At 41.3% G+C, this 26899-nt stretch overlaps 1 protein-coding gene across 4 annotated transcripts; it reads left to right on the forward strand.

The window, feature by feature from the left end:
- The first annotated feature begins 5998 nt into the window (after window positions 1-5998).
- On the forward strand, window positions 5999-15705 carry b3galt2 (UDP-Gal:betaGlcNAc beta 1,3-galactosyltransferase, polypeptide 2). Of its 4 annotated transcripts, XM_068589819.1 has the most exons (3): window positions 5999-6767; window positions 6852-6974; window positions 13303-15705. In XM_068589819.1, the coding sequence occupies exon 3, from the start codon at window positions 13649-13651 to the stop codon at window positions 14975-14977; it is 1329 nt and encodes a 442-aa protein (XP_068445920.1). In that variant the 5' UTR covers window positions 5999-6767; window positions 6852-6974; window positions 13303-13648; the 3' UTR covers window positions 14978-15705. The 4 variants fall into 4 exon arrangements, with proteins under 4 accessions (XP_068445920.1, XP_068445919.1, XP_068445922.1 ...); XM_068589818.1 differs by lacking the exon at window positions 6852-6974; XM_068589821.1 differs by lacking the exon at window positions 6852-6974 and having other exon boundaries at window positions 5999-6635.
- Window positions 15706-26899: the final 11194 nt, after the last annotated feature.

The following is a 26899-nucleotide window of genomic DNA, read 5'->3' on the forward strand; positions in this document are numbered from 1 at the left end:
TGTGTCCAGGCGTGTGAGGATACGACTGAAATGGATTTACACATGGAAATAAGAAGCCTGTATAGTGAAATCAGATTTGTCTGTATTGTGAAGAAACACAGACAGCCATGCATGTGTGCTGGCTGGCTTTCATTTTGCTGCCTCTATATATTGACAGCAAGCGCAGCGCCGCTTGTTGCCCATCTGCGAAAAAGCCAGACGATCCGTTCTGACAGGCGTGCTTCTCCCCATGCCGCCTGCCAAAATGTTGGAATTGCATGAATTATCTGATTGGATTTGCTCAAGAAAATGTATTTCCATATGGATATTGCATACACTTTACATTTTCACTTGAGTAATGTGGCCAAAGGCATTTTTTTTCTCATGAGATATTATATGAAAATAATTGTCTTAACTTCATTGAAACGCTCACACTTGAAATGTGTAGATGTCAGGTGCAAATGTATCGTCACAATTTTCTTCCCACGCGTTGATTACTCTTGTGATTTAAGTGATAAATGTCTCCTTTAAACCTGTGTAAATTTACTCGATAATTAGCTCCCAAGTTAATATGACAGAAGTGATTTAATGCTTTGTGAGATGTCTTAGGATTTAACAGAGCCGTTTGGAAACAAAAGAAACGTATCAGTGTGGATGTAGCCTGAGTGAAGGCCGAGATATTCAAAGACATCTCTACATGCACTTGAGGCTCTGCCACAGGATATCACGACTGCACTCTTTAAGAGCAGCAATAACAGCGTGCATGTCATCTGAGACGGCATTTCTTTAAAGGTGTAGCGTTGCGATAACCAACCTTTCCTATCTGCAGCAGTGTCTGTTAGAAAAAGCAAAAGTAAAGTACAGAACAATGTGGTTAAGGAAGAATTAAAATAAATAAGAAATAACAATTGACTTAAAAAGTGGGAAAACTAACAATGTGAATAGGTCGATTATTGGCTATGTCAGTTAGCTTTTCTTTTCATAACTGGTCACTATGGTCAATTGACCATGAATGAAAGCAAAAAAAAAAAAAAGAAATTATTTGAATGTGAAAGGGTTTTTCAGATTTTTTTTAATGCAAATGCTGAACCATTGTTATGTGAGCTCATTGCTTTGTGTAGAAAAGAAAATAAAGAAAGAAACTGTGCTTTCATACTTTTTTCACTTTTCGGGAAGTGTGTCTGAAAGAAATGTGGCCTCTGTCTTTATTTGCTTTTCCACATCAGTCACATCTTGTGAATAGCGCCTCACTTCCTGTCGAAGCATGCACATTCATGTATTGACTTTTCACTTCAAGGCATAGGTGTTTAGATTTTGAGATAAAAGGAGATCACATTACTGAAGCTGAGATCCGCTTCCTGAGAAATGAACTGCAGCAGCATCAAGATTTTTTTATTGCAAGGCTAAAGATAATACACTTACGGCACAACAAACAGAGAGTAAATACAGGGCAGGTAATAAAAAATATTATTATCAGGATGAGGGATATTGATTTATGTGTGGGTGCGTACATACGTGTGTTGTCTTATCTGCGTAAAAGCAAAGGAAATACTTAAGGAAACAAAAAATATTAAATTAAATTATGCAGCATAATCTAAAAACAATAAAGAATGACAATAATGTCCACGAATCCTTTGCCATGCTCCTACTTATAACACTACCAATAGAAACAATTATAATAAAGTTGAGGGGTGCTGATGTATTTTCTGGCTGTAATGTAATTTTTTGGTTATTGACAAACTATTTTATTTTCCTTTTTTAAAGCAATATGTTGTTATTTTTATTGCGTTTTTTTTTACTGATGGTTTATCTTTGAGTCGCTCTGATGACCCTTATAGAATGCAGCTGGACCATTGGTGGCCTCATCTCTTTTAGAAAAAAAAAACAGGGACAAGGCGGGGTGCATCCCGACAGTTCTCATACATCATCATTATCATTATTAAGGATTAACATTATGGTGGCAGAGTAGTTTAAGACATTAAGGGAAGTAATAAAGTACATGGGGGTGTGTGTGCGTGTGCACACCGAACACGAGGACACCTGTGTTGTGTGTGTGTGTGTGTGTGTGTGTGTGTGTGTGTGTGTGTGTGTGTGTGTGTGTGCAGCAGACTGGGTTTCTCTGAAAGGCAGACATGGCATTCCGAGATACTCCCCGAGCACCAGCAATTAATGATGACAATTTAAATCTTGATAGGCCGGTCTTTGCCGGGGCAGCCGGGCCAGACGCGTTGAGGAAGTCACCTATCTAATAGATGCCACATGATATTAATGTACAGAGGCGCGCCGCCTCTAACCTGGCAGCCTCGGGAAATCAATCACCACCCCGGCATTACTTTCTTTTGACAAATATGCTCTCACCAACCAGGTAGCCGAGCTAATGGCCTCCAAAGTATATCTGTCAACGACACAGCTCCTATTAATTATTCAGTCACCTGGGCTCCTACGCTGCGGTGCTACCTTACAATATTTACAGTGCTGCAAGGGGGCCGCTCTCCCACCGGCTTGCTTTCCCCCGAAGAGGCCAGGCTTCCTTTTGCGTGAGCCGTAATTCCATCTGCTCCACTTCTACCGGGAGAGGCAAGAGAGACAAGCCGCTTTCATCGCTTATCAAGAAACACAGCGGTCTCTGGAGTTGCATGAAAGTAAACATGACTGAAGGCTGATGAGGGTCTCGCATTGTGTTTAAGTCCTTAATGAGACAGGTTTCATCATCGTGCTGTAGTGGAGGCCGAGAGTCAGTGCTGTCAAGCCCCACGAGTGTGTGTGTGAGTGTGTGTGTGTGTGTTATTCCTCATCAGTCTAGATGTGGAAGCATGCTAAATATAGTTGGTAATCATGTGTGCATAATGAGGCATTACAAATGTAACAAACAGGACAAAGAAATGTGTTTTAATAAAAGGTTCTGACCAGCAAGCACCATCACAGGCGGGGTTAAACAAAGAGCGCAATGGTGGCAAATCCAGCTGTTACCAGACAACCACTGACCACCATGCTCTTCTGGAGTTAAATCCCCTTTTTTTCCACCAACAGAGGAGGGAGCTGGGTGGATGCCGAGGAAGTGGAGAGGAGGGAGAGGCAGGAGTTTGGCTGCATTCATGGGCATGAGGAAAGTAGGAGGATTGAGTTGTGTATGTGGAAATGACATCCGCTTTGGCTTTCCGGGCAGGGACATTGTTGCTGATGTTCCTCGTTTTAAAATGTTCCTCAAAATAGACATAATGGCACCAGTATTCCACTGCATTATGACAGCAGCGTCCCTAATCCGCAGTCAGATGTAATAAAAAGCTGATGTTTCGTCACGTTCGTAATCAATAGCAAAAGTGCACATGTAGCCATTCATGTTCTTTTTGTTTTGTTTTATGGACCAAAAGAAGAGACGATCTGGACAATATAACACTATTTCCTGGTTGCAACAACAACATCAAATTGAGGATTTCTTGTCACTGCTTTGTATACACTTCTTCTTTTTTTGTTTCTAAATATGACTTAATTTGACAGTCAAAGGTTCTCTATATGGCAGAGTTTTTTTTTAAGATAAAACAATTCTTTATTAGTCACTCAGTGGGGAAATTACAGGATTACAGCAGCATTGCTCACAAGTAAATAAAGATATAAATATAAATAAACAGTAGAACAGTAATAAAACAAAATTAAACAGTAAGAAGAATATTAAATATACAGATTAAATATACAGATGGAAAATTTTTTTAAAATAAAAGTACTTAAACGTAATGGATGTAGAGCAATAGAGCATTGACAACATTGACGTGTTAGCTTGGAGCTCACTAGACACAGTTCTGTCAGCAGACTCACTCTTTAATCTGATGCGATTACAGTCTCTGCTTTGTTTTTCACCCGTTTTTAGAACCAGGGTTTTGCTCCAATTCAGACAGAAGACCATTTATTTAGGTCGGCCACTGACTCTAGATGACTTACAGTCAAGTTTCATCCTGAAAGTCGGATGGGGTTGAGGTCAGAGCTCTGTGTTTAGGCCAGGCAATAATGGACCTGGCTTTGTGCATGAGGGCGGCGTCCTGTTTAGACAGGAAATGGCCTTCCCCCAAACTGTTGTCGGAAAATTGGAATCACGCTATTGAACAGACGAGTAATTGTTTGTACGGCGACCACAAGGCTATGCAGTGTAAAATGGTAAATCACTGTTCAGCTTTCCACTCAAACTGTTTTTTTTGGCTTTATTCCTGGCCTATGACTAAGATATTCACATGAACAGGGATTGGATTAGGAGAATGAAACAAAACTCAGACCAATGGGCGATTGGAGACTGTTGTGCCAACAACTTTACAGAGATCTGAGGCCTCTCTCACGAAGCTTGATTTCCGCTTAGCAAGATAACTTCTGGATTAACTCTGGGTTTTCCGTCTCACGAAGCTGGTTCACTTCTTAGCGGGGTCCATTGCCCTTACACTGAACGCCTAACCTGCCCCGGAGCAGGTTAAGTTCCCGGATAAATTCTCAGCGGGGATATAAGACGCCGACTGGCCAATCATTGTCTTGGAAAAATGATCTGCCCATTTCTACAAAATCCTGTTGAGGAAGGTGCTCGGATAATAAGAGCAGCGATCCGCAGAGAGCGCGTGTGTCATGACCGGCAAAATCATACATCATACATGTAGCCTGAAAGATATTATATTAAACTCACTGACCGCTTTGAACTATGTTCTTGTATTTTGTTTTAACTTGCTCTCATGTTCTTTTAGCTCCACCAGTGTTGCAACTGAAATGAGGTTAAATTGTTAAAACAAAAAGGTAATCAAAAATAAGAACATACATTTGAGACAGTGATTTAATATTACAATTCCAGTAATTTACGCATTAACAGAATCATTGTTTTTTTTTTGCCACGATTCCTTGCAGCTTCTGGCTGCTGCAGCAGTGTTGCTTTATGCTTTTTGCTCGTATTCTTTCTCTATATTTTTCATACATTCTGAAGATCATAATTTGCTCCTCCGTTGTAAAATACGTTGCTCTCGGCGGCTTCTCCATGGTGCACGATTGGTCAAACGGAGTTAACTCCGCCCCTTTTATGTGCACTAGCACAGATCAAGATGAGACACTCCTGGGTTGACTTAACAAGTTGATAACCGGCTTTGTGAGACCAAAAAGCAAGACCGCGGACATCTGGTTAAGTGCAGCTGGATAACTGAGGGAAACGCCAAGTATGTTAACCCAACTTCGTAAGACAGGCCTCCGGTTCCACAGGGGCATCACAGCTCAAGCCGCACTCGACAGGTGGACAGCATAACAAAGCGCAGAACCCCAACGGGACAAGAGGAGGGGGGCCGTTTACATCGATTATGCTCGGTGCTCAAACATTGTCAAAGTTGACGTCAGATTTTTTATGTTAAGATGCCTGCCCCGCTGTTTTTGTTTTGCTATGTTTTTTGTTGTTGTATGGCATTAAAATGGACTGCAACTGCATTTCACTGTGCTCCAGGGCCATCAATCTGTCCTTGAATTGTAAAGCCATGCAGCCTTTAATAATCCCTTTGCTTATGTTTTGAGGAAACAGAGAAAAACTATCCCTGAGAAGAGATATACCTTTATAAATACCGACAAAAGAACATTCTGTTTCAAATGTTATGCGAGTATCTTCAACATGTGTATATGTGCAGGCTCCAATACAATTATAAATATATACTGTGTCATTGCCCTATCAAAGAAAATGTCTGTTGCCATGCCAAACATGAGACTTGCCATTTAATGTAATAACTCTTCAATAAAGTGTTTCTCTAAAAGGGTCCAATAATAATAACCTAGAACAATAATACAATATCAGTAATCACACGGGCTGTGCCTTTAGCACGTATTAATTATAACTGTGTGTGGAACAGATTTTTGAGCTGGGGCGTTTTTTTGTCAATGTACGCGCGTGCACGCTTGCGCGCGCGCGCGTGTGTGTGTGTGTTTGTGGAGGATGGATTTTCACCCACACCGCTTGAACGCAGCATGAAAGTCACGTGAGATGCTCCGCTAATATTGCAGTGACGTGCTAGAGTTCCGTCAGTAGAGCGGTGTCTGACAGCCTGCCTCCCCGGGCCAACAGCTGCGCTGCCCGGCTGGGAAACCCGAGAAGGGGTCGGTCCAAGACGGAGCGAAAAGGAAAGATTCTGGGAGAAGGACAAAAAAAAAAACAACTGTGAAAAACGAAGCCGGAAGGTGAAAGTATACGACTGGTTGTTTTTGTTGTTGTTTTTCCTTCGGCACTCTGGGAAAAAAAAAAGGTTTTGCCAGTGATAGGTGGGAGAGGATATTCATTTTTATTGAGTTTTTTCCCCCGTAAAGGACGAGTCGCGCCCCGGCTGCTCCGCCGCGCTGCCCCCTCCTCAGAGCGGCTCGCGCTCCGGATAAACGTGTGTGAATGCTCTGGCGCTCTTCACGTCAAAACGCGTCTCCTGTGTGGCAGATAAACAAGGATGAGACCAGTTTGAATCAAAACATGTTCATTAAGTGAGGTATAGAGGGGAGGTTGCGGTGTGTAACGGACACTGGGAGCAGGAGAGCAAGAGGAGTCGCCGCGACTAGGAGGAGAACCAAAAAACCTGCCGGTTCGTTTGAGCCTGTGGGGATGAGGACGAGGAGGGACACAACGCATCCAAGGGTGTCAGCGTGATTGGAGGAGGAAGGACCTGGACGAGGTGAGAGGACAGAGGAGTGTCTATCGGACAAATCCGGGGAGGCGGTGATGGCGGGTAAAAGGACCGGGGTTCACACACTCCGACTGCCGACCGCAGCCCTGTCAGCAGCCGCAGCAGCATGAGGAGGAGGAGGTACGCAGCACCGCACGTCTCATCAAGTCCTCCACATCCTCATTATTCATTTAGCCTTCCCCGCCCTTTTCTCCCCTCCATTAGGCTACAAGCAGCCATCCACCCTTCCCAGCCGCCTCGGCATCCATCCATCTGTCAATACATTCATCCATCTATATATGCCCTCCCTCTTGTGTCCCAACATCCTGCATCTCATCTCTCCATCAGGTACTTTTTGGAGCCCCAGTGGCTTCTGAAAATGTTGCAGTGACTGTCAGTTCAAGGCTGACTTACCACTGGAACATTTAGTATAGTTAAGTTTGTGTTGTACCTTCACTCCTTAAGGGTAAATGCTGATGATATATTTTGTTCATTCTTGCCCAGAGCAGATCACAGATTCCTAAAAGTACCGCTGGCATAAAACAAGAGGTCAGCCGTCCATACTGTAGCCGATTCCTTACATAGATTCAAGTTTAGAAAACTCCTCGTTGGACCTGCCAACAGACCAGGGAGTTCCCATTGATCCAGTTCAATTAACAGGGCTTTTTATCCACTTCATCACGTCCAGCTGCCTGAGCTATTTGGCACTGAAAGCCTTTGCATGCTAACTGCTGATATATATATATATATATATATATATATATATATATATATATATATATATATATATATATATATATATTAAAAAAGCAGCTAAGCTCACCATCTGGGCATTCACTCTGCCCACTAGACTATGAAACTTTAATAGGGTCTAATTTTCAAACCACCTCATAATTTATTGCTGTAGCGTCTGAACCGACAACCTTGAAAAAAAGTCGAAGAGGGAAGAATACAGCTATAAGCTTTATGACTAAAGTAAAACTGAAATACTGTTAGAATTCGATTGAATGGTCAAAGTTGGCGGCAGCACAATGAGAAGGGTTGGGTGTCACTCGGGCTGAGTGAGAGAAAACCACTGTCGTATAATATTTACTACATGCTATAGTAGCTCAGAACTGCCAAAAGCTTTATTTCCCAGAGGACTCTTTTATTTTTGAGTCCACTTCTAGAGGCGGCTGTATACTTTTGTTGCAGCCTTTTTGAAAGAATAAATTAATCTAAATGTTACACATGTACATCTCCATTTTGTGGCTTTGGCTTGTGTGTTAAAGTGTCAGTTTTTCTCACTTTTGTGTTAATCTTGTAATGTTTTGAGATGTCTGTCTGAGGTTTCTGCCTCGGAGAATTGGATTATATTTGTGGTGGTCACAACATGGTACAGTTGCACGTAACATTACAGTTAGTGGTTACATAATGGTGGTTTTCATTGTGAATTATTCTCCCCAATCTATCATTTATGACTCTAGTTAATGTTTGATCTAAAAAGGCAATTACAGTTTCCACAAAATGTTCAAATAGCTTCTTTCAAAAACTACAAGGTGTTTATCTAAAAAATTGCTGATTATCTGTCAACTAATTGAAACAAAATGAAAAAAGAAAAAAAAGAAGCTCTTGTTGATTTTTGATAAATGTCGCATGGAACTGTTTTTTTTTGGAACTAGTTTCTATCAAAAACATAAGATACACAACAGATACATTCTTCAATTTTACTGAGGTGGAGGCAGAGATAAAAACATTTAGTTTTTTTGCCGTTTGAATGAATTGACCCTTTAAGGATTAGATGATTATGTTTTTTAATTGGGCCTCCAGTGGCCTTGCCCAGATCTGACCAGCCTGTGTGTGATAAAAGGTAAAAACACACACACTCACACAGCTAGCCATCCAGTGTCAGTCATCTGCTCTGCAACACTTGGCGAGCAACCCTCCTCCCAACGGGCCTATTTTATCAGGAACACCATTCTCAAACAAACCTATACCAAACAAACTTATTATTTCCTTTTTACCGCCTTTAATTGGGACTTTTTGGGGGATAAAATGTTTGTAGTCTCGAAAACTGTGGGCCAACTGTGTATCCAAATAAACAATGGCACTGGGTTTTGGGAAGCGATGTTGCTGCTCAATTTTTTTTAAGAGGTAATGTTAATGCTTTGAGCGCCACAACTTTAATTAACTTCCATTGTATTTTGGCTATGGGCTGTCAGATCTTTTGAAACCTCAGCAGATGAAACTGAAATATCTGCGAGATAAACAAACCACAAAGCGTGAACTCAAGCATGTTGGCCTGTATGGACACAAACAAAGAAAAGCAAAATTGAATCATTGGACAGTCGTTGGACAAATGCATTGCAACACACGTTAGAATTCAGAAGTAGAGAAGTAACATTGGCAAATGGTTAATAGTTGACTTTTCTTTTTTATCCAACAATATATCTCCCACTATATTGTCCTACTTCTGTACTGTGCTTCTGTAGAGTCCAGGGGCTAGAAAATATATGGAGTAGCTCAAAAGAAAAAGTAAGTCATTTGAATAAGCTGTAACACTGACACTGATTGAGAGTCCTTAAAACTGGTTAGAACGCAAGCATAGCAGTTAAAGGACATTAGGACATTTTTAATTATCAAACACTTATTTCCTGGATTCTGGTTAATCTTTATGCACAAATGTATAATGGTAATGTCACATGTAATAGAAAGACAAGATTCAGGAGACAGGTTGCAATTCAAAATATAAAGATATAATGGGGTATAGTGCGGTAAGGTTCTCAAGCATTCTGTATTGGTTTCAAATATCTGTTTTCCTGTAGATCAACTTCTCATTTATTGTTATCCCTGCCGAGTCAACAAAAATGAAAGCATGATTTAGTCTTCCTTTCTCTTTTGTGTATTTTTGCTTGGGCAAGTAAGAAAATAGTAGGAAATAGTGTTCGTGTGGCACATTATTTACCTCAATGAGCTAAAAGTAATGGATGAACAGTTGAAATTAGAGATGTGCATTTGATTCAAGAACTCGAGAGATATATTTGAGCTTTTGATACCAATCTATTCGCAGTGTTGAATTACTACACCTTCCTATGTAAGGAATCCGTTGTGTTCCTAGTTTAGGTAAAACAAAATGGAAAAAAAAACCATACGTAAATGTTCTGAATTGTTTTTTAGATAATTGTTCTCGATACCAGATCGGCACATTGTCGCCGATACCCAATATTACTGATATCAGTAATGGTGTAGTTCTACTTGAATTAGTTAAAGGTAATGGAATAATAGTTGGAATAGTTGGCTACAATTAATGGATAATGAGTTGTGAATAGTTAAAATGAATGGATGAACACATGCAATAGTTAGGTAATCAATGGTAAACAGACAGAAAATGACTTTTGAGGAAGTAGGCAGCTGAAGAAAGGAGTAAAATGATTAGGACAAAAATAATTTAAACTATATCGTAGCAACATCGAGGGGAGATGTTTGAACTCAAGAGCAGTGTCTTTACTTTGAAGTAACAGATCTGAAACCAGGCACTGAACACCCTGGAAGATTATTTTTCAAGATGAGCCCAGCATGAACTTGTGAGAACAAAAGCAGATGTGAAATTCTTTAAACTCATTGCTGTGCAGGTCAAGGCACAATGGCAGTGAAACTTTTTTCTTTTTTTTTTACCAACATGTGCAATAGCAATATGAAGAGAGATTTCAAATTGAAGATGAAGTTGTTTCCATAGACAAAGACATGGCTTAAGATTTAGGTTTAGTTTTTGGCTCCCAACTGGAACGCTAACAATAGAGAGCCAGGACAGAGTCTCAATTTAAACAGAACTGGGAGCCCTCCTTGCTTAGTGCTGGCCATGTGTTTTGGGCATAACAACTCACCAGACTACAATAAAGCATACAATGGACAAATCGCATGACCAATTTCAAAGTCCAGGGAGAAAATCAAAATAAAGTTTCAAAATACAATTGTTGATCAACCCCACTGTCATGTGAGAATAAACTGATTTCTAAAAGTTTTAAGGCAGTTAGTTGGAAAACACAAACGCAGTCAGGCCTGTTTCGAAAAAGGACTTCAACATCTAACTTCAGGGAACTGCCACTCTAAATGGCTCACAAATCATAGCTGTTAAGTGTCTTGAGGAAAATGTGTCACTATCACAAAGTGCACTGCCTCGTTGAATGAAGGTCATATCCTCATCGACATCAGCAACGCTGGTTTTGCATGCATCGCACACAACGTGGAGGCAAAAAGACAGGCCCCGGCTGTTTAGGGCGTGGAAACAAAAAAAAGCCGGGGGAATGACGTTCATACCTCACCGTGGAACCTATTTGCTCCGTTTACTGTATTGTTTTCCTCCAAGTCTTAGGCAAATATGTTGACAGAGAAAAACACTCTAATGTATGCCTAGTATGTTGCCACTGTGTCGCCATCCCAGCCTCCGTTCTGATTATTGACCGCTGCAGAATCGCTGGGGCTTTAATTAGTGCTAGTGTAACTAATTGGCTTGCATAAAAGTGACATTGATGGGAGGCAGAAAAATGAATTAATGAGGATAAGCATCAGCAGATTAAATGGAACTGCTCAACAGCAAATGTCTCCGGATGTCTGTTCTCCCAGTGAAACTCACATTAACGTTGAAAAACGTAGTGGAAAAAAAAACACTCAAAGTCTGACACTTACGGTGGTCTGCGTGTGAGCGCGGGTGTGTGTGTGGGCATCCATTACACGCGTGTGTCCTTTTGTGTACAAGTGCATTTTTGCGTTTATGAGCCCCTCTGGGTGTGCACACTTCATCAGAGCTCACGTAACTAGATGTTCATTTAATTGACAGGAGGAATCTCTCAAGCGTTGGTATGCTTGGATGTAAAGTATGTTAACCTTTAAAACAAAGCCGACCCTGGCCCCTCTCATTCTCCTGTAATTGCTCGCGCTGGGTAAGCACACTCCCTGGAAAAGGTTATCGTGTTCCTTGCCAGTTGTCATGATGAACGAGCAAACATAGCAGAAAATGAAAATGGGAAGTTAAGAAAATCTGCCTCACACGAAGCCAACATGTAGCATTTTTGTTGTGTTTTACGTTAGCCGCAAATGATTGAAAAGCTTCACAAACAAACAAAATGGCAGAGCAGGCAGTCGGTAAATTAACAAACTCGAGAAGGAATGATGGCTTCAAAACTTGCACTGCTGCTACATTAATATTCACGAGTTCAACCTGCAAGTTTCTGTTGGCATAATCTGTTTTTACTGGTTGTGTGTGTGTGTGTGTGTTTCATAATTGAATACAGCCTAGATGCTGCATGTTTCTCATGTGGATATAATTACGTGTGATGGGCACATCCATCTTTTCTGTGGGCTTATAGACACAAGAGTGACATTGTGTGCCGTGTGTTTGTTGTTTGTACCATTACGTCTGATCTGCAGCCGATTTCATGTGAGTGGGTCTGTGAACGCACACAAAGAAATAGATTGTGTGTGCACTGCAGTATTTGGTGTGCATATGATTATGTGCGATGCACAGTACATTTTTGTGCTTGCGCAAACTGATTGTTTTGCCCCGGTGAGTTAGCGGATCAGTGTGCGCATACATGATCACCTCTGTGCTTCCCTCGGCGCGCAGCTCCCCGTGGGCCGCAGATGCAATCACTCGCGTCACATTTTGTCTGCCTTAACGCATGTTTTTGTGCGTGTGCATGTTTCCCTGCACGGTCCGGCATTCACGCCCGTGCGAGAAGATCGAGCAGCCCGGGTGGTCTCGACGAGACGGAAGGCACGCATTGATAAGCTGAAGGTGGAAGGTGAACGGCGGGTAAAGTCCGTTATCGCCGGAGGCCGGCTCGGGCTCCGGCGCCACCGCCCGCTGGACCCTGAAAACCCCACTTTGACAGATGCATCTCCTCCCTGGCTGTCGACGCGCAGCGGGGGGCTGATGACACTTGCTCGCCCAAGCGACTCACTGTAGCGTTAGCCGGTATCATGTTGAGCAAACCCGTAATTTATACTTCTGCCCCAGGCATTAAGCTGAGTAATGACATGCAAGACCACAATCTCCCCATGCCCGGCATCAGACAACCAGATCATAGTTTTGACCAAGAATTTGAGTATTTTTTGCATTTCTGTTCATAGTCAGAGCTGTGAGATCTTTTCACTTGTGTTAACTGTGAGATTGATTTACTCTCATATGTAGGTTAAGTTTAACACACATCTGGTACCCGGTACCGATGAACTGAACACAGTAATTTTTACAGCGGCAATCTTCACTTCTCGCAACGGTGTTCTCTGAATCTCCCATTTCTTTCCTCAGAAAGCCACATCCCCAGAGCCTTTTTTTTGACAGCCCTATCCCATCAAAGATGCTACAAAGCTGTCGTATTGATTCAGCTCCCCTACCCCTTTCAAAATGTTAAGTCAGCTTACAAAAGTGCCATTTACCATAATGGCAGTGCGTCCGCAGAAAGCTCTAATTGGGGCCTTTGCATCTGGAAGAAATTAATTCAGTATTACTCTGAGTGTGTCAAAACAAACCATGAATAAAACGATTAAGAAATATGCTCGGCTCTCCCCACAAGCAGAATGAAAAACACATCTGCATCTCAGATAATTGACACGTGGCTCAGTGCCAGTGAATGGAAAGGTACTTTTCGGGCCACGGCCAAAACTGATTTCTCATGTTTCTTTCTTGTTTTTGTTTCAGATTAGATAGAGCAAACACTGAGGAGGTGACCCTGATCATATCCTGAAGGAGACAAGACATAGAGCATGACCTTGTGTTGGTCTACAGCGCCAAGGAAAAGCCAGGAAGAAGCCTCCATGGCCAGAGAATCATCGCCTTCCTAGCGCCATCAGGAGCCCCTTCCATCCAGTTGCAAGCTGCACTGGGGGGCTCAAACGTTCCCCTGACTCCACCAAGGGGCTCACTACAAGCCATCTGCCAGCTCAGATAACCCTCTGACTGTTGGCAACCACATGTTTGAGGCGACTGTGTGTGACCGCCGCCGCCCATTCTCGCGCAGCAGCTTCCTGCGAACCCGATCCGCACCATGCAGTGGAGACGGCGGCACTGCTGTCCCATCAAGATGACCTGGACCGTCAAGCGTTCGCTTTTCCGGACCCACGTGGCCGGCCTCCTCTCGCTGGCCCTGCTCTTTACCCTCTTCTTATTTTTTAGCCACCAAGACTGGCTGCCAGGACGCAGTGGACCCCGGGAGAACCCGCTGGCCTACACCGTCCGGGGGTTCCGCAGCCCAAAGGGAGAAGCCAACCAGAGCAGCTCCCTGAGGAGCCTGTGGAGGGAGACGGGGTACGTGGCGCCAAAGCCTCTGCTCAACCTCAGCTCTCAGCAGGCGGATGCGGCAGCGGGGGAGCCGGCGGGAGGTGGAGGAGGAGGGGGAGGAGCCAGGATGAGCGTGATGGGGCTCGGGGACTCTATGAGCACCAACAACAGTTTACAGAAGGAGATGGGTGTGGGAGGGAGGCTCAGCGCTCAGCCCTACCGCTACATCCTGAACGAGCCTTTCAAGTGCAGGGACAGCGTGCCCTTCCTCATCATCCTCATCGCTGCAGAACCTGGCCAGGCCGATGCCCGCAACGCCATCCGCCAGACATGGGGGAATGAAAGCATAGCAATGGGCCTGGGGTTCGTCCGTCTTTTCTTGCTCGGCACAGGAAAGAGCTCAGACACCTACCTCCAGAGCAGCATCGAGGAAGAGAGCCGCATTCACCACGACATCATCCAACAAGACTATCAGGACACTTACTACAACCTGACCATTAAAACCCTGATGGGCATGAACTGGGTGGCCACCTACTGCCCACGCGCCTCCTATGTGATGAAGACAGACAGCGACATGTTTGTCAATACAGAGTATCTCATCCAGAAGCTGCTGAAGCCCGAGCTGCCGCCCAAGCAGCGGTACTTCACCGGATACCTGATGCGGGGCTACGCGCCAAACCGAAACAAGGACAGCAAGTGGTACATGCCGCCGGAGCTGTACCCAAGCGAGCGCTACCCGATATTCTGCTCGGGCACCGGGTACGTGTTCTCAGGGGACATGGCCGAGCTGATCTACCAGGCCTCGCTCAGTATACGCAGGCTGCACCTGGAGGACGTGTACGTGGGGATCTGCCTGGCGAAGCTGCGCATCGACCCGGCGCCCCCGCCCAACGAGTTCCTCTTCAACCACTGGCGGGTGTCTTACTCCAGTTGTAAGTACAGCCACCTGATCACGTCCCATCAGTTCCACCCCAACGAACTCGTCAAGTACTGGAACCACTTGCAGAGCAACAAGCACAACGCCTGCATCAACGTGGCGAAGGAAAAGAACGGCAGGTACAGACACCGAAAGTTTCACGGAGAGAGGCCTCCTTGATGCAACCTGTGAATACCACCCGCCTCCAAAAAAACGGAGATGGGCGCACTGTAACTACAGCCGATGGAGGGCGTATCGAACTCAGCACTATACACTATATGGGGAAAAGCACATTGTTTTTGGTATTGTGTACAGTCAATGATCCAAACTATTTTTTTAATTTGAAAAAAAAAAGTTAAGTATTGTAAACCTGTCAAACTATTTCTAAAAGGGAAGATTGGAGGACATGTCTACGTATGTAGAGCGAGTATAAAAAGGTGCTGCTGCTCAACAGTGGTGTTTATGATCTTTCAGGTGCCAACAGAAAAGGGTTATTGCCACAGCTAATGGGACCTCCTTCAAAGGGTAGCATCGTATGTCGCACTCTACAAATCTAAAGAAAAAAAGATTATTAAGACACAATTGTGGTTACACAGACAAAAGAAAATGCACATGTATTTTGTCGACAGTTACACTACCTAAATATGAATGAAAGTATCTTTGACGTTGACCAATTACGCTGCCCTGTTTCTCAGTGTTTACTTTATTACAGATTTATCAAAGAATACAACACTAAAGAAAAGGTTTATCTGTCATATACTGTATTTTGGTTTTAAAAAATCTACATGAAAGCACTCATGTCACGTCAGAGATGACTGAGATTGTATTTTTTAAAGCTTTACATTGAGTATGACCGCACTTGAGAAAATGTGCAATGCATTAATTAACAATTAAATGTACTGAACTCATTTGGTTTGCAGTTGTGTGTGTGATTCATCTGGGACTCTTTTATGCTTTCAGGCAACTTTAATATTATCACCGTATACACAAGCCATGGGCAGCAAATATAGAGCAGGGACACCTTTCAATGTTCCTGTGACGCGTTTTAAAGGCACAGTTTTTGAATGTGTGGATTGAGCGTTTCTAAACTTTCACAATATGTATTAAGCAAAATAAAAGGTTTCCTTTTTACAATATGGGACCTTGAAGTTCTTTTCATGAATTACCTGTTTAAAAACTACAGACCAGATCCTTTAAATGTGGGGGAAGTGTGATCACTTCCTTATAGTAAGACTGCTTTGACTTCTCTGCTCACCTCTTCTTTTTTTTTTTTTCTACTTTTATGACTCGTGGTTGCATTGTTACTGAACGATCTGAAAGAATAATTCTGAACAAACCAGGCAAATAATGTGTTTTTCCTATAACCGTAGCCACCGATCGTTAATAGGAGCTAATATTGCATTCAGTGGACCTTGAGGGAAATGCATTAACTTCCAAATAGAAAAAAAGTGAAACATTCAGATAAGTTCAAGTCAGGTAGAAACGACGTGAAGACAATCAGGCTGAGTGATGAGAAATGAATCATACATGGAACCCTTCAGTGTCCCCTGGTAACATTAAATATTCGGCTGCAAAACACCCAAGTTTAGATCTTAATTAAAAATGAATGCATATGATTTTGAAAGGCTGCCAGTGTTACTCCAGATGGAACTGCCTGAGCATGTGTGTGTGTGTGTGTGTGTGTGTGTGTTGGGGTGGAGGGAGGCATTAAATAAATCCACGCCAGAGTGCTCAGGGCCACCAACAAAAAGAGCACATTAAATTGGGTGATGACTTGAAATAGCATATATTATATGAAGGCAATCTGAATCAACTAATGGGGAGCCAGGTCTCCTGCAAATCTGTTAAAGTCTTCTTTTTAAAAAAAAAAATCATCTACACGTTTGAGCAATTCTGTTCAGGGAGCTTGAAGAATGGGTAAAGTTCACACAATGGTATATTTTAAGCCGATAATCACTACGCAGAAGGGTCTTGAGGGCGGAGGAGGCTGAAAGGTAAAGACAGCAGAGGGAGAGAATATCAAGATGTTCATCTTAGATAAACTGCACGCTGCAAAAGAAATATTTGATGCTGGAGCCACGGGCCAAGAAACAACAGCTTCATGTGTTACTCTGTACACAGTCGTGAGAGAGATTAGGCCACAGTACCAGCCTCAGTTTAACTTTATCTACAGTTTAGGCAGACATCATAGTATTCTCTCTAAACAGAGTTTCAAGATGTTAACAGTCAGCTTTAGGGTCTATGAATTTGCAACATATCTAAAAAGAGATCTGAACAACAGATATTCTATGACATATTATTATGGCTTCACACCTTTTTTTCACATTGTAGCAACTAACTTGCCCTGCCCTTCTCTTAAAAATAACTTCTTCTACAAGTCTCCTAAATACTTGGGAGTCAGGTTTGATACTGATGAGTTTCCAAACTCATCGAGCTGGCTGCCGTTGACCTGACTGTTCATATGTGGTGGATATGTTTGTAATGTTTAAGATGTACGTGAAGGTTAAAGAGAGCCACATGTATAAGGAATAGACAGCAAAGACTGCTGGAATGTATTCAGAGGACTCTAATCCATCATCCAAGAAATGTGCCATGCCACGCTGCCTGTTTCAGGGCGCAAGGCCTCGTTTAACAACCTGAACATGACGTCCTACCAAAGACCTACTCCTTGTTCTCTCAGTCGGACACTGACATTTAAAGTGCTATACAGTACGAGTAAGTAAACCTCTGAATATAGGCTGTATGGCTAAAGTTTCAGTTTTAAAAAAAAAGGTTTTTGCGTATATATGATTTAATGAAATATATCAAATAGATAAATCCAATTTTGGCAAATACCTTTAAAGCATAGCGATCTATTTTTTCCTTGATGTCCCTTTGGTGATCCCAACTTTCTCATTTTCTGGGTTGTCAAAAATGACAGTAAATTCCTTGTATGCCAGGTATGTTGTATTAATTACCATAGAAAATCTCTTTACTCTTCATTCGTGTTATGTTTCATGTTAACAGAAACTCAGAGCTAACTAAACCTGGCTCATTATTTTGTAGTTTTGTAAAAACACAATGAAATGCTTATTAGATAACAAAAGGGCAAGACTGCCAACACTAAAATGATATCTAATAAAATTAACACCTGAACCCTTGCACATAAATACAAGATAAAACTGGCCTTGGAAAAAAATGTTCATGGAGTAATGCTAACTCAATAAAATAAATAAATTAGATTGAATGTGTCCAAGATATTAACCATAAAGACGCCACTCCTAATGTGACTGGTATAACTGAAAGGTTGACATTATGAGTAACAAATCAAAAACATGCACGTGTCTCGAACAATGCCCTGACCAGCCTTTTCGGTCTCAGATTAAATCAAACCTTGTGGTCACCATACAGGAAATCAAAGACATCCAATTTCCTTCTCAAAGCCCCTTTCCTTCTATTCCAGCACGGTGGAATTCATGAAACACTCAACTGGTCGCAGGTATTCATCACCCCCCCTCGATTAGTAATGATTAAAGCCATGACTCAAACCTTGGGAACAAGGTTTGGTATCATTCATGCATGTCCTATGCAATCAGAGCGCCAGATTACCAGCATCCGGCCGCACTCAGGCCTTCAACAAATGATGAAAATGAGAGAGTGCTGAGGAAGGGAAAGTAGAGGGAGGGCTAAGAAGAGGTGAGAGGAAAAAGTGAGGCAGAGACAAATAGACTGGTCTGCTACTGGAGAAGTACAAGTAAAAGAGAAAAGGATGAGGAGGAAAGAGAAAAATAGCAGGGCGGAGGGAGTGATGAATGAAAGGGAAAGGAGCAGTGACTGATCAGTATTGAAAACCTTGTGCCGCTGTAAACGTGGTCTAAAAGGCTAACAGTGGAAACGGATTGAGATGTCTGTCATGATGGAGTGGAGGCTGTGGCCTGGCTTTAACATCACAGCTCACTGTTCCTCAGAAAATACACTTGAGGAAGAGACAAATCTCCTGACCTTTCAATAACAGCCAGGCCTGGAACCTGACTAATAGGCCGACCTCTCCGCAGGCTTGACTGATGAATCCCTAATGGGAGTTTTGGGTGAAGAATAACGAGAATTTGACAAAGACAATGATAAACTGCGTCCGCTGCGACTGCAAGTGAAAAATAATCTAATTTCTGCAACAGTATTTGGACTTTGTAAATCATGAAAATCCATTCAAAATGTTTATTTCCCTGTAGACGGTACATCTGAATGCCATTCCAAGCCCCTACGACACAAATCATGAAACTAAGCCAAACCACTGGAACTGCCCCCTTTTTCACAGCAGCCATTTTGAAACATTGCAGGATAAATACAGGTGTAACTCATGATGTTAATTATGGCCCTAGTTGTGCATGCTGGCTCCTAGGAATTACTGTGTACATATAATTATCCTAATAATCTATTGTCTCAATTATAACTGTATTTACCCTCCCATGGAAGGTCAAAATGGCTGCTGTGAAAAAAAAGCTAAAGCTAGCTGGAATAGCCATAGCTAACCTTGGTTTAAACTACGTTCACTTACAATTTTGATGAACTGTTTATTACTGCATCTAGTCAGTAGTCAAATTCCCCCAAAATAATCCAGAAAAGGAATGCACGAACACCTGTTAGCTAAAAGGAAACCATAACCGAGCGTCGCCAGTGGCACGACCTCTAAAACTCATATTTGAATTCATCAAATTCATTTGTAATATTTCAAAATAAATATCAACAAATAGAAAGAACAAACGACTCATCCACATCCACTTAACTAATCCTTAATTACAGCCTCCAATTTAACATAAATCCACATCAAAATCAGGTTCACATATTACATAAATATGAATTAATTGGAAATCAAGAAATTGTGGAAATATATACAGTTACAGAGCAAAATTTGCCATCTTTGACTTCATAGATTTAACATGCTTTGTATAAATTACAACTAATATTAAATAGGAGATTAATCATACATTTCAGTAAATATATGTCATTTTAGAAATGACAAACTATAATAAAGATATATATTTTCTCATATGAGCTCTGATCCAGAGATAATAGCAAAACAAAGATAATTTTCTCTTTTTTTTTTCATTTGAGGGCAACATAACCAAATCTCCTAATTCAAAACAACCTTCACACAAATCCCTTACGGTCGTTCCAACAGGAAGAAGACAACATCCGCTGTGTCCCATCAGCCGAGGAAGAGCTCCCTAATGCTTTCAGACAGATGGCAGAATCCAGCCAGGACTCCAGGACTCAATGATGGGGTGGTGCCAGCATTGAGCCAAAATCTATTTATAAATATAATTTGACAGTGACACTCCACATTGCAGCAGAACTGCTGGACATCTAACCTGCCAGGGCCCACATAAACAAATCCAACCCTGTTAGCACTTTGAAGGGCCTTGTGAAGACGTGCGGCGCTGTCTGTACGGCACTCTGGCTATTAGCCACACCGAGCAGTTACATGGGAAGCTTGCCATTGTATAATGGACAACCTGCACACAGACGGCATGAAGGGTCCATAGGAGCAGCAGAATTAATGCCACGCAATATGGTCAGGAACATTGTCTACATTGTTGAGTGGGCTAATGTACACACAGACAATTACATTTATGTTTGTTATTTAGGCAACTATAACCAAATGTCAAGTGTTCAACTATCTCTGAGGTGACAGTGACACATTTTCCTCTGGTTTTGACTGTGTGGTTAATGTGCTGACGCTCAGCTTTACGGCTTTATCAACATTTTTAAAAAGGGCAATGCAGCTGACGACCCCTAACATAAATGAAAAGGCTACCAAATATTTTTGTTTCATGATTAAACAATGGAAATTCATTGATTGGATAAGGTATTGACCTATCTATATCCTATCTATATCCAGCTAAATCCAAATATGCCCAGAAAAAAGCAGAACGTAAAGATAGCTGCAGTTAGGGATCACATAGGAAGATGCTATGGCTTCAAGGTAGGAAGTCACTTACTTCACTTACTTCCAATATCAATCTACTATCAAATGTGACTTTATACCACTATATATTTAAAAGACAAATGAATTGCAATGTTAATGTAAATTCTTAATTAATCCTTATTCATGCTAAATTGGTGCAGTTTTGATTTTCGAAAAGATGGGGGTTCAGCTGTGTTCAAACAAAATACAGTTCTTGTATTGTTCATTAATTTGGATGTAAACACGCTCAAATTAAAACCACCTTCACCGCACAGTCATTGTTTCATAATTATTCAAATATACTGACACGACAATAAGACAGGTATTATTCTTGGAACACTTAAACCACACTGGATAACACAGGCAGGATCCATCCTGTGAGTCTCATTCCTGTGAATAATTCTGTGATGTACGTGCAGTGACAAGTTTTATGTTTCCCATTTGTTCCGAATAACAGCCATGTAGCATGCAAAGAGCGCCAGCTGCGTGGAAAAAAAACCCTCCCCAATGGAGTAAATCCAAAGGAAGGAGATGTCACAGCAGCACCCACACTGATTGACAGGTGATCTCTAGCTGCCAGGAGTCGGGAAGAAACACCACAGCAGTGAGGCTTTCACACCACAGATGGTGACGACGGAAAAAAAGCAATACTTTATTACCACGATCAAACCATACAGACTCATGCATTTATGTATCTGAGCTTGATAAACACGTCTGAAAAATTGACTGACAACTCACTCAACCTCGTGCCAGAAAACAACTCTTACCTGTCGCTTTCACTGGTTTTCTCCCATTTTGAAATGTCTCTTATTTATGAACCTGTCTAAGAAGTCACTAATGGATTGTATATGAAATTACTTCAGTGTGATTATGAGTTTGAGAACCCTTGATAATTATGTTGACGTCATCCTGTTTGACTCTGCAATTCAAATTATAGGCTTATAGAATATCTATGCTATAACGTGACAATATCGACATCTCAAACTGCTTAAATTATTTAGCAGTCATCGATGGCCTTGCTGTCGTACCAGTTTTTTTCTTCAAATAGGACCATTTGTTCTTTATTCCTGTGACAGTACAACCCTCCGGGGACACGGTATTAACAGTAGTTGTTATTTACTTAAACCGGTCCCTTAATTCAGCTAACGGACGCTGATAGAAATCATATACTTCCTCTTTATGAATATCCAAGAGCAGGATTCAGTATAGGACCCATAGGGCAAGATGTGTAACTTTATAGTATTGTGGTGTTTATTATGTTCATTTACAATTCTCATCAACACACAGGTGAAATTCATCATGTTTACACCGGACTTTACACAGTTATTTAAAGTTAAGGGCGTTTGGTGAATCTGACGCAGTACAAACCTACGGTCTACGGAAAGAGACATTCAGACAAGACAAAAAAGTTTCCGCATGTTTTTTATTATAGCCATGCAGCAAACCCCGCTTTTTTTTGCCATATTAAAGTACATCCTTCACAATGTGATACATGACATTTCTTCAAGAATAACTTTAAACTGTTTTCAACGCAAGTGACATTCATCATGTTTGCGCCGGACTTTGCACAGTTATTTAAAGTAAAGGGCGTTTGCTGAATCTGACGCGGTACAAACCTACGGTCTACAGAAAGAGACATTCAGATAAGAAGACAAAACTTTTCTTGCATGTTTTTCATGATTGCGATGCAGCAAACCCTGTTTTTTTTTTTTTTTTTGCCATTTTAAAGTACATCCTTTACAATGTGATACAGGCCATGTATTCACGAATAGCTTGAAAATGTTTTCCATTACCAGCAAACAAAAGTAGACTCAGGACTGTTTAAAAAAAGTACATTAATCTACACAAATCAATGAGGAGGGCAGTAATTATCTCTCCCCAGGCCTGTCCGCCCTCTCCCTGATGGGAGGTGGAGGAGCAGCAGGCGCTGCAGCTCCTCCACCTCTGCCTGGCTCATGTTTCAGCACGGTGTTTACCCTTGCACTTTGACAAACGAAAATAAATCACAGGCCAGGAGTGCATTAGTCGGGTTATTGGGTTATGTGCCGGCAAAATACAAGACGGACAAAATGCTTTTTTTTTCCTCGAGAGAACCTCAGAGTTGTCATCCGGCTAAATGGTAAATAGTACTCCTGCTCTGTAACTACCCTGTTGTGATGACACATGTTTGGGGACTGTGACATGGGACCTTTTCAGTCGTAGACCGTCACTCTGAGATGTGTCCCAATTTCATAGGTATAAACTCAGGATATGGTGAGAATTAACACTCAACGATTTTCAGCTTCTTAAATAATCCATATTGTTGATTTAGAGAGTGATGAAAGTGATGAAACGAACAGGGTTGGGTCATGTTCAGGAACATTTTAGGACGAGCAAAAATAAAAACATGGTGAACAAATATCTAGGTGATACATATTCCATATAAGTGTGGCAAACAGCACTCATTTCTTGTAGAGGCTTTCACTGACAGCTCATATGCAAAATTAATACACAGTGCATGCTTTATAGGATGGAACTGGGACACAGCTGTAGTATCAACAGGGGATCCAATGTCAAAAAAAGTATTAGGGCTGTAGTGGGTCAATTCATCATTTGGAGTGACTTTACCACTCAGATTAACAATCTATTATTGGATTTCCTTTGTGGATACTTATGACAACTAAGCCTCACCCAAAAGATAAAATCTGTGAACTCCAGTGAGTACCTTAAAATGTATAGTTTGTTTCTTAAAAGACATTTGACTAAATATGCCTAAACCAATTTATTCTTCAATAAGCCACATTTAAAATGCTGTTAGCATCAACAAGCAAGGTAAGCAAATGTATAAATACTCAAAGTTAAATAAATGAATAACTGAAAGCAAAAGTCCTGCATTCATCGTTTACCAGAACCTATTTTTAACAGACTTATTAGTCATTTCTGGAAAATGGAAACAGGCTGTAGACATAACATTGCCCTAATATAACCATATTGTGGTAATGAAGGAAATTTGTGAGCAAACAGTTTTATTTTGGAGCAATCTTTGCATGCATTTGGATTTGTTTTTGCGGCCACCTTACAAATGTATCAGGACACAATTAATTATATTTTAGCTTTTTTTTGCGCTCCACCAACTCCTGAGAGAAATATTGGGATCTTTAGTAGCTTAATAATCCACTATGTTCTCCAGTTAGTTGCTAAGTGTGTTTGTCTGCCTTTTGGTGCTGAACTCAGAGAATGCAGTGGGGAAATTGCCTCCTGCAGCTGGAAACAACAATGACAGCATTGAAACAGTGAAATTGTCAAATATGTTAAATACTGGGCAACTGCAGAATCAGGTGATATATTTAAAAAAACATTGATCAGAGCAACTTTGAATAAATATAAAAAGTATCACTTGTTATAAATACACTTGAAGACTTAAAGAATTATAAACACTGTGTCATTCCGTTACTATTTAGCAAAAGTAAAAGAGTAGTAGACTATCCATCATCTCATCTAACTGTCAGCACCAGTGTTTTGACGAAAAATCTTGAGCCGTGGCTTCAAACAGTGTTTCAACGTGTGAATTGTAATGCCACCTGAATCACAAATGTCTCACTTGGAACATTTACGACACGATACACCTTATTTGTGTCAAATGATCCAGTGATCGGATAGGTTGGCAGCCAACGCTGCCGATACAGTAGCTCTGCTAGATTAAGTCCTACAACGCTAACATCCGTTTGGCAGCAGTTCTTTCATCCCTTCACACGCGCCATAATCCTCCCTTCTCGCTCACACTTTTCATCCAAAGACATCACTGTGAAGCTGTTGCCGGCCCCTTAAAGAGACCTTCTGGAGACCTTGTTGGCGGCTGGATGTAAAACACAAGAGCATGCAGCCGTTTCCAGGAGGGCCTGATGTATGGCATCGCAAAGAGATTGTGACAAGGCTCTTTGCACACGGCAGACAGGTCTGACAATCTCGCGTTGTGTGTGTCCCTCCTATCTGCTGAATGGTTAACGGAAGAAGAAAACAGAGGCGATAATTTGGATTGCTGGGAGAAGAAAATTAGACAGAAATTACAATAACAACATCCGGACAGATATTTAACATATCCAAACGTTTGCAAAGGTGTAAACTATTAGGCTAGAAAAATCAACGCTGAGCTGAATGTAGGACACCGAGATGTAGGGCTTTCTTTTCATTCACTTTGTTTTAAAAGGATTCTTTTTGCAACTTTGCCCGCCCACACACACACACACACACAGACAAACACAAGAGGCATAAAGGATGTACACACTATAACTGAAGCTCCCTCTTGCCTAATTGAGGTGATTGATGCTGTGCACTAACCTGTAACATCCAGAGTTTCATTAAAACAAAATGCAGGAATCAAGATAACGGCACAGGGGGCCTAAATAAAAGTGGCAGCCTAGAAATTGGAGCAGATATAAGTCCCAGGTCTCACTTAATTCCTGAAACAGACAATTTGAGACAAACGATAAATTCAAGGCTTTCCTCACTTTGTTTTTAATTAGTTTGGTACCACCAGTGACAGATTACAGTCAGAGTCAGGGTCATAGACAAGTGCCTTTAAATCAGGCACCAGGTTGAATAAATGGTCATTTGCATTGGATTCACCCATGATCAGTAGAATAGATACATTAGATTGTTTGAGTTGACAAATGGAACAACTTTACTCTCACATCACCCATGCCTGTCGCACCTTTCAACCTACAACAACCAACACTGTCACACATAGCAGTGGTTTCCAAATTGGGAGTGTGCATTAATAATGTATTACATTAACTAAGTCCTTTACATTGGTTAGGCGTAAAGGACTCGCCGGGCGATATAAAGATACAGAGTAACTATGCCCACCAAAGCTGCCCATTAACGGACGAGAAAAAAAAAAAAAAATCTTTTAACGTTTCCTTAATTATCCCTGCAACCACATCATTGTTTAACTTCATATGAGTTGCTAAAATACTGCAACCCTTTTAAGAAGACATATGTGGTGTAAAAATTAATAGAGTAACTGTTATGTTTAAGTACTTATGTAAATTCCGTGTAATGGCCTTCAACCTTCCGCGGCAACCACAATGTTTTACAAAATAAGTACCCTTTACAAGGTCGGATTTCACTAAAAAACACATCTCAGTAACCCTAAGGGCTTGTGGGAGTTTATTTATAAAATTAGCACGACCCCCTATTAGTACCTGAAAAATTACAAGTTGGCCAGAGTTTTCTTTTCTTTTTCTCAGTCTCTCACATCCGCTTTCTGTGCCTTTCGTGTACCGCCCACATTTCTAAAAACACTTCATACAGCAAAGGGGAAGGCTTATGCAGATTTAAAGACCCCGCATAACATTTTTTAACTGAATGACACAGTTTTTTGACTAAAGATTCTTCGCAACAGGGCATTGCTTTGTTTTATTGTGTTTTTTTTAAACAGATTTCGATTCTTTAGGCATGTGGCATGTTGGTAAGGGCCTGAACCATACAGTTTGTACAAGCCGGTGACCATTCCAAAAAACATTTTTGGAAAATCTTGCTTAGATCATGCTGGATATTTATAGTTATGTTCCGAATATGTTATAAAAGGGAGTTCTTTGAAATTACATATTTTTTTCACAAATAAATTCTGGAAAAAATACACAACAATACTCAAACGACTACTTGAACTACTTAAACACGGTGAACTTTGAGAATATGGTGCGCATAGTTAAGCAGAAACATGTCGTTACTCTCCAATGTCAATTTTTTTCTTTTGTTTGCAGACTTTCTGAAACTTAAGTTACATTTTGTGTATTTGAAGGACATTTCCTGAGAGCACAGTTATGTCATTATTTGCTACAGTTGTGTTAAAATCTAATTGTCTGCACCGAGAAAGGTCTATTCTCATCTGAGTGAGTCTTAACGACAGCGAGGAGAAACTCTCAGGAGATAATCAAGCTTGATTATGCTGAAATTAGGGCAGTTTGAGATCACACACATGCACGCACGCGCGCACACACACAAATAAAAACTTTTAAAAATGTATGTAAATGATTATGAAACCTGACTAAGCCATTAGACTATTGTGTATTGAGTAAATGAACACATATTTGGACAAGCTGCCAGATAAGTCAATCTCATGGGACCTGTTGGAGAAAAAATACGTTTAGATACATGGAGTAACACTGATTGTACCA

This window comes from Clinocottus analis, unplaced genomic scaffold, assembly GCF_023055335.1.
Source record: "Clinocottus analis isolate CAN_PGR_092001 unplaced genomic scaffold, fCliAna1.0.p SCAF_23, whole genome shotgun sequence".
Lineage (NCBI taxonomy): Eukaryota > Metazoa > Chordata > Actinopteri > Perciformes > Cottidae > Clinocottus > Clinocottus analis.

Coding starts and splice junctions, on each gene's coding strand:
- b3galt2 (XM_068589819.1), top strand. CDS start 13,649: ATGCAGTGGAGACGGCGGCACTGCTGTCCCATCAAGATGACCTGGACC.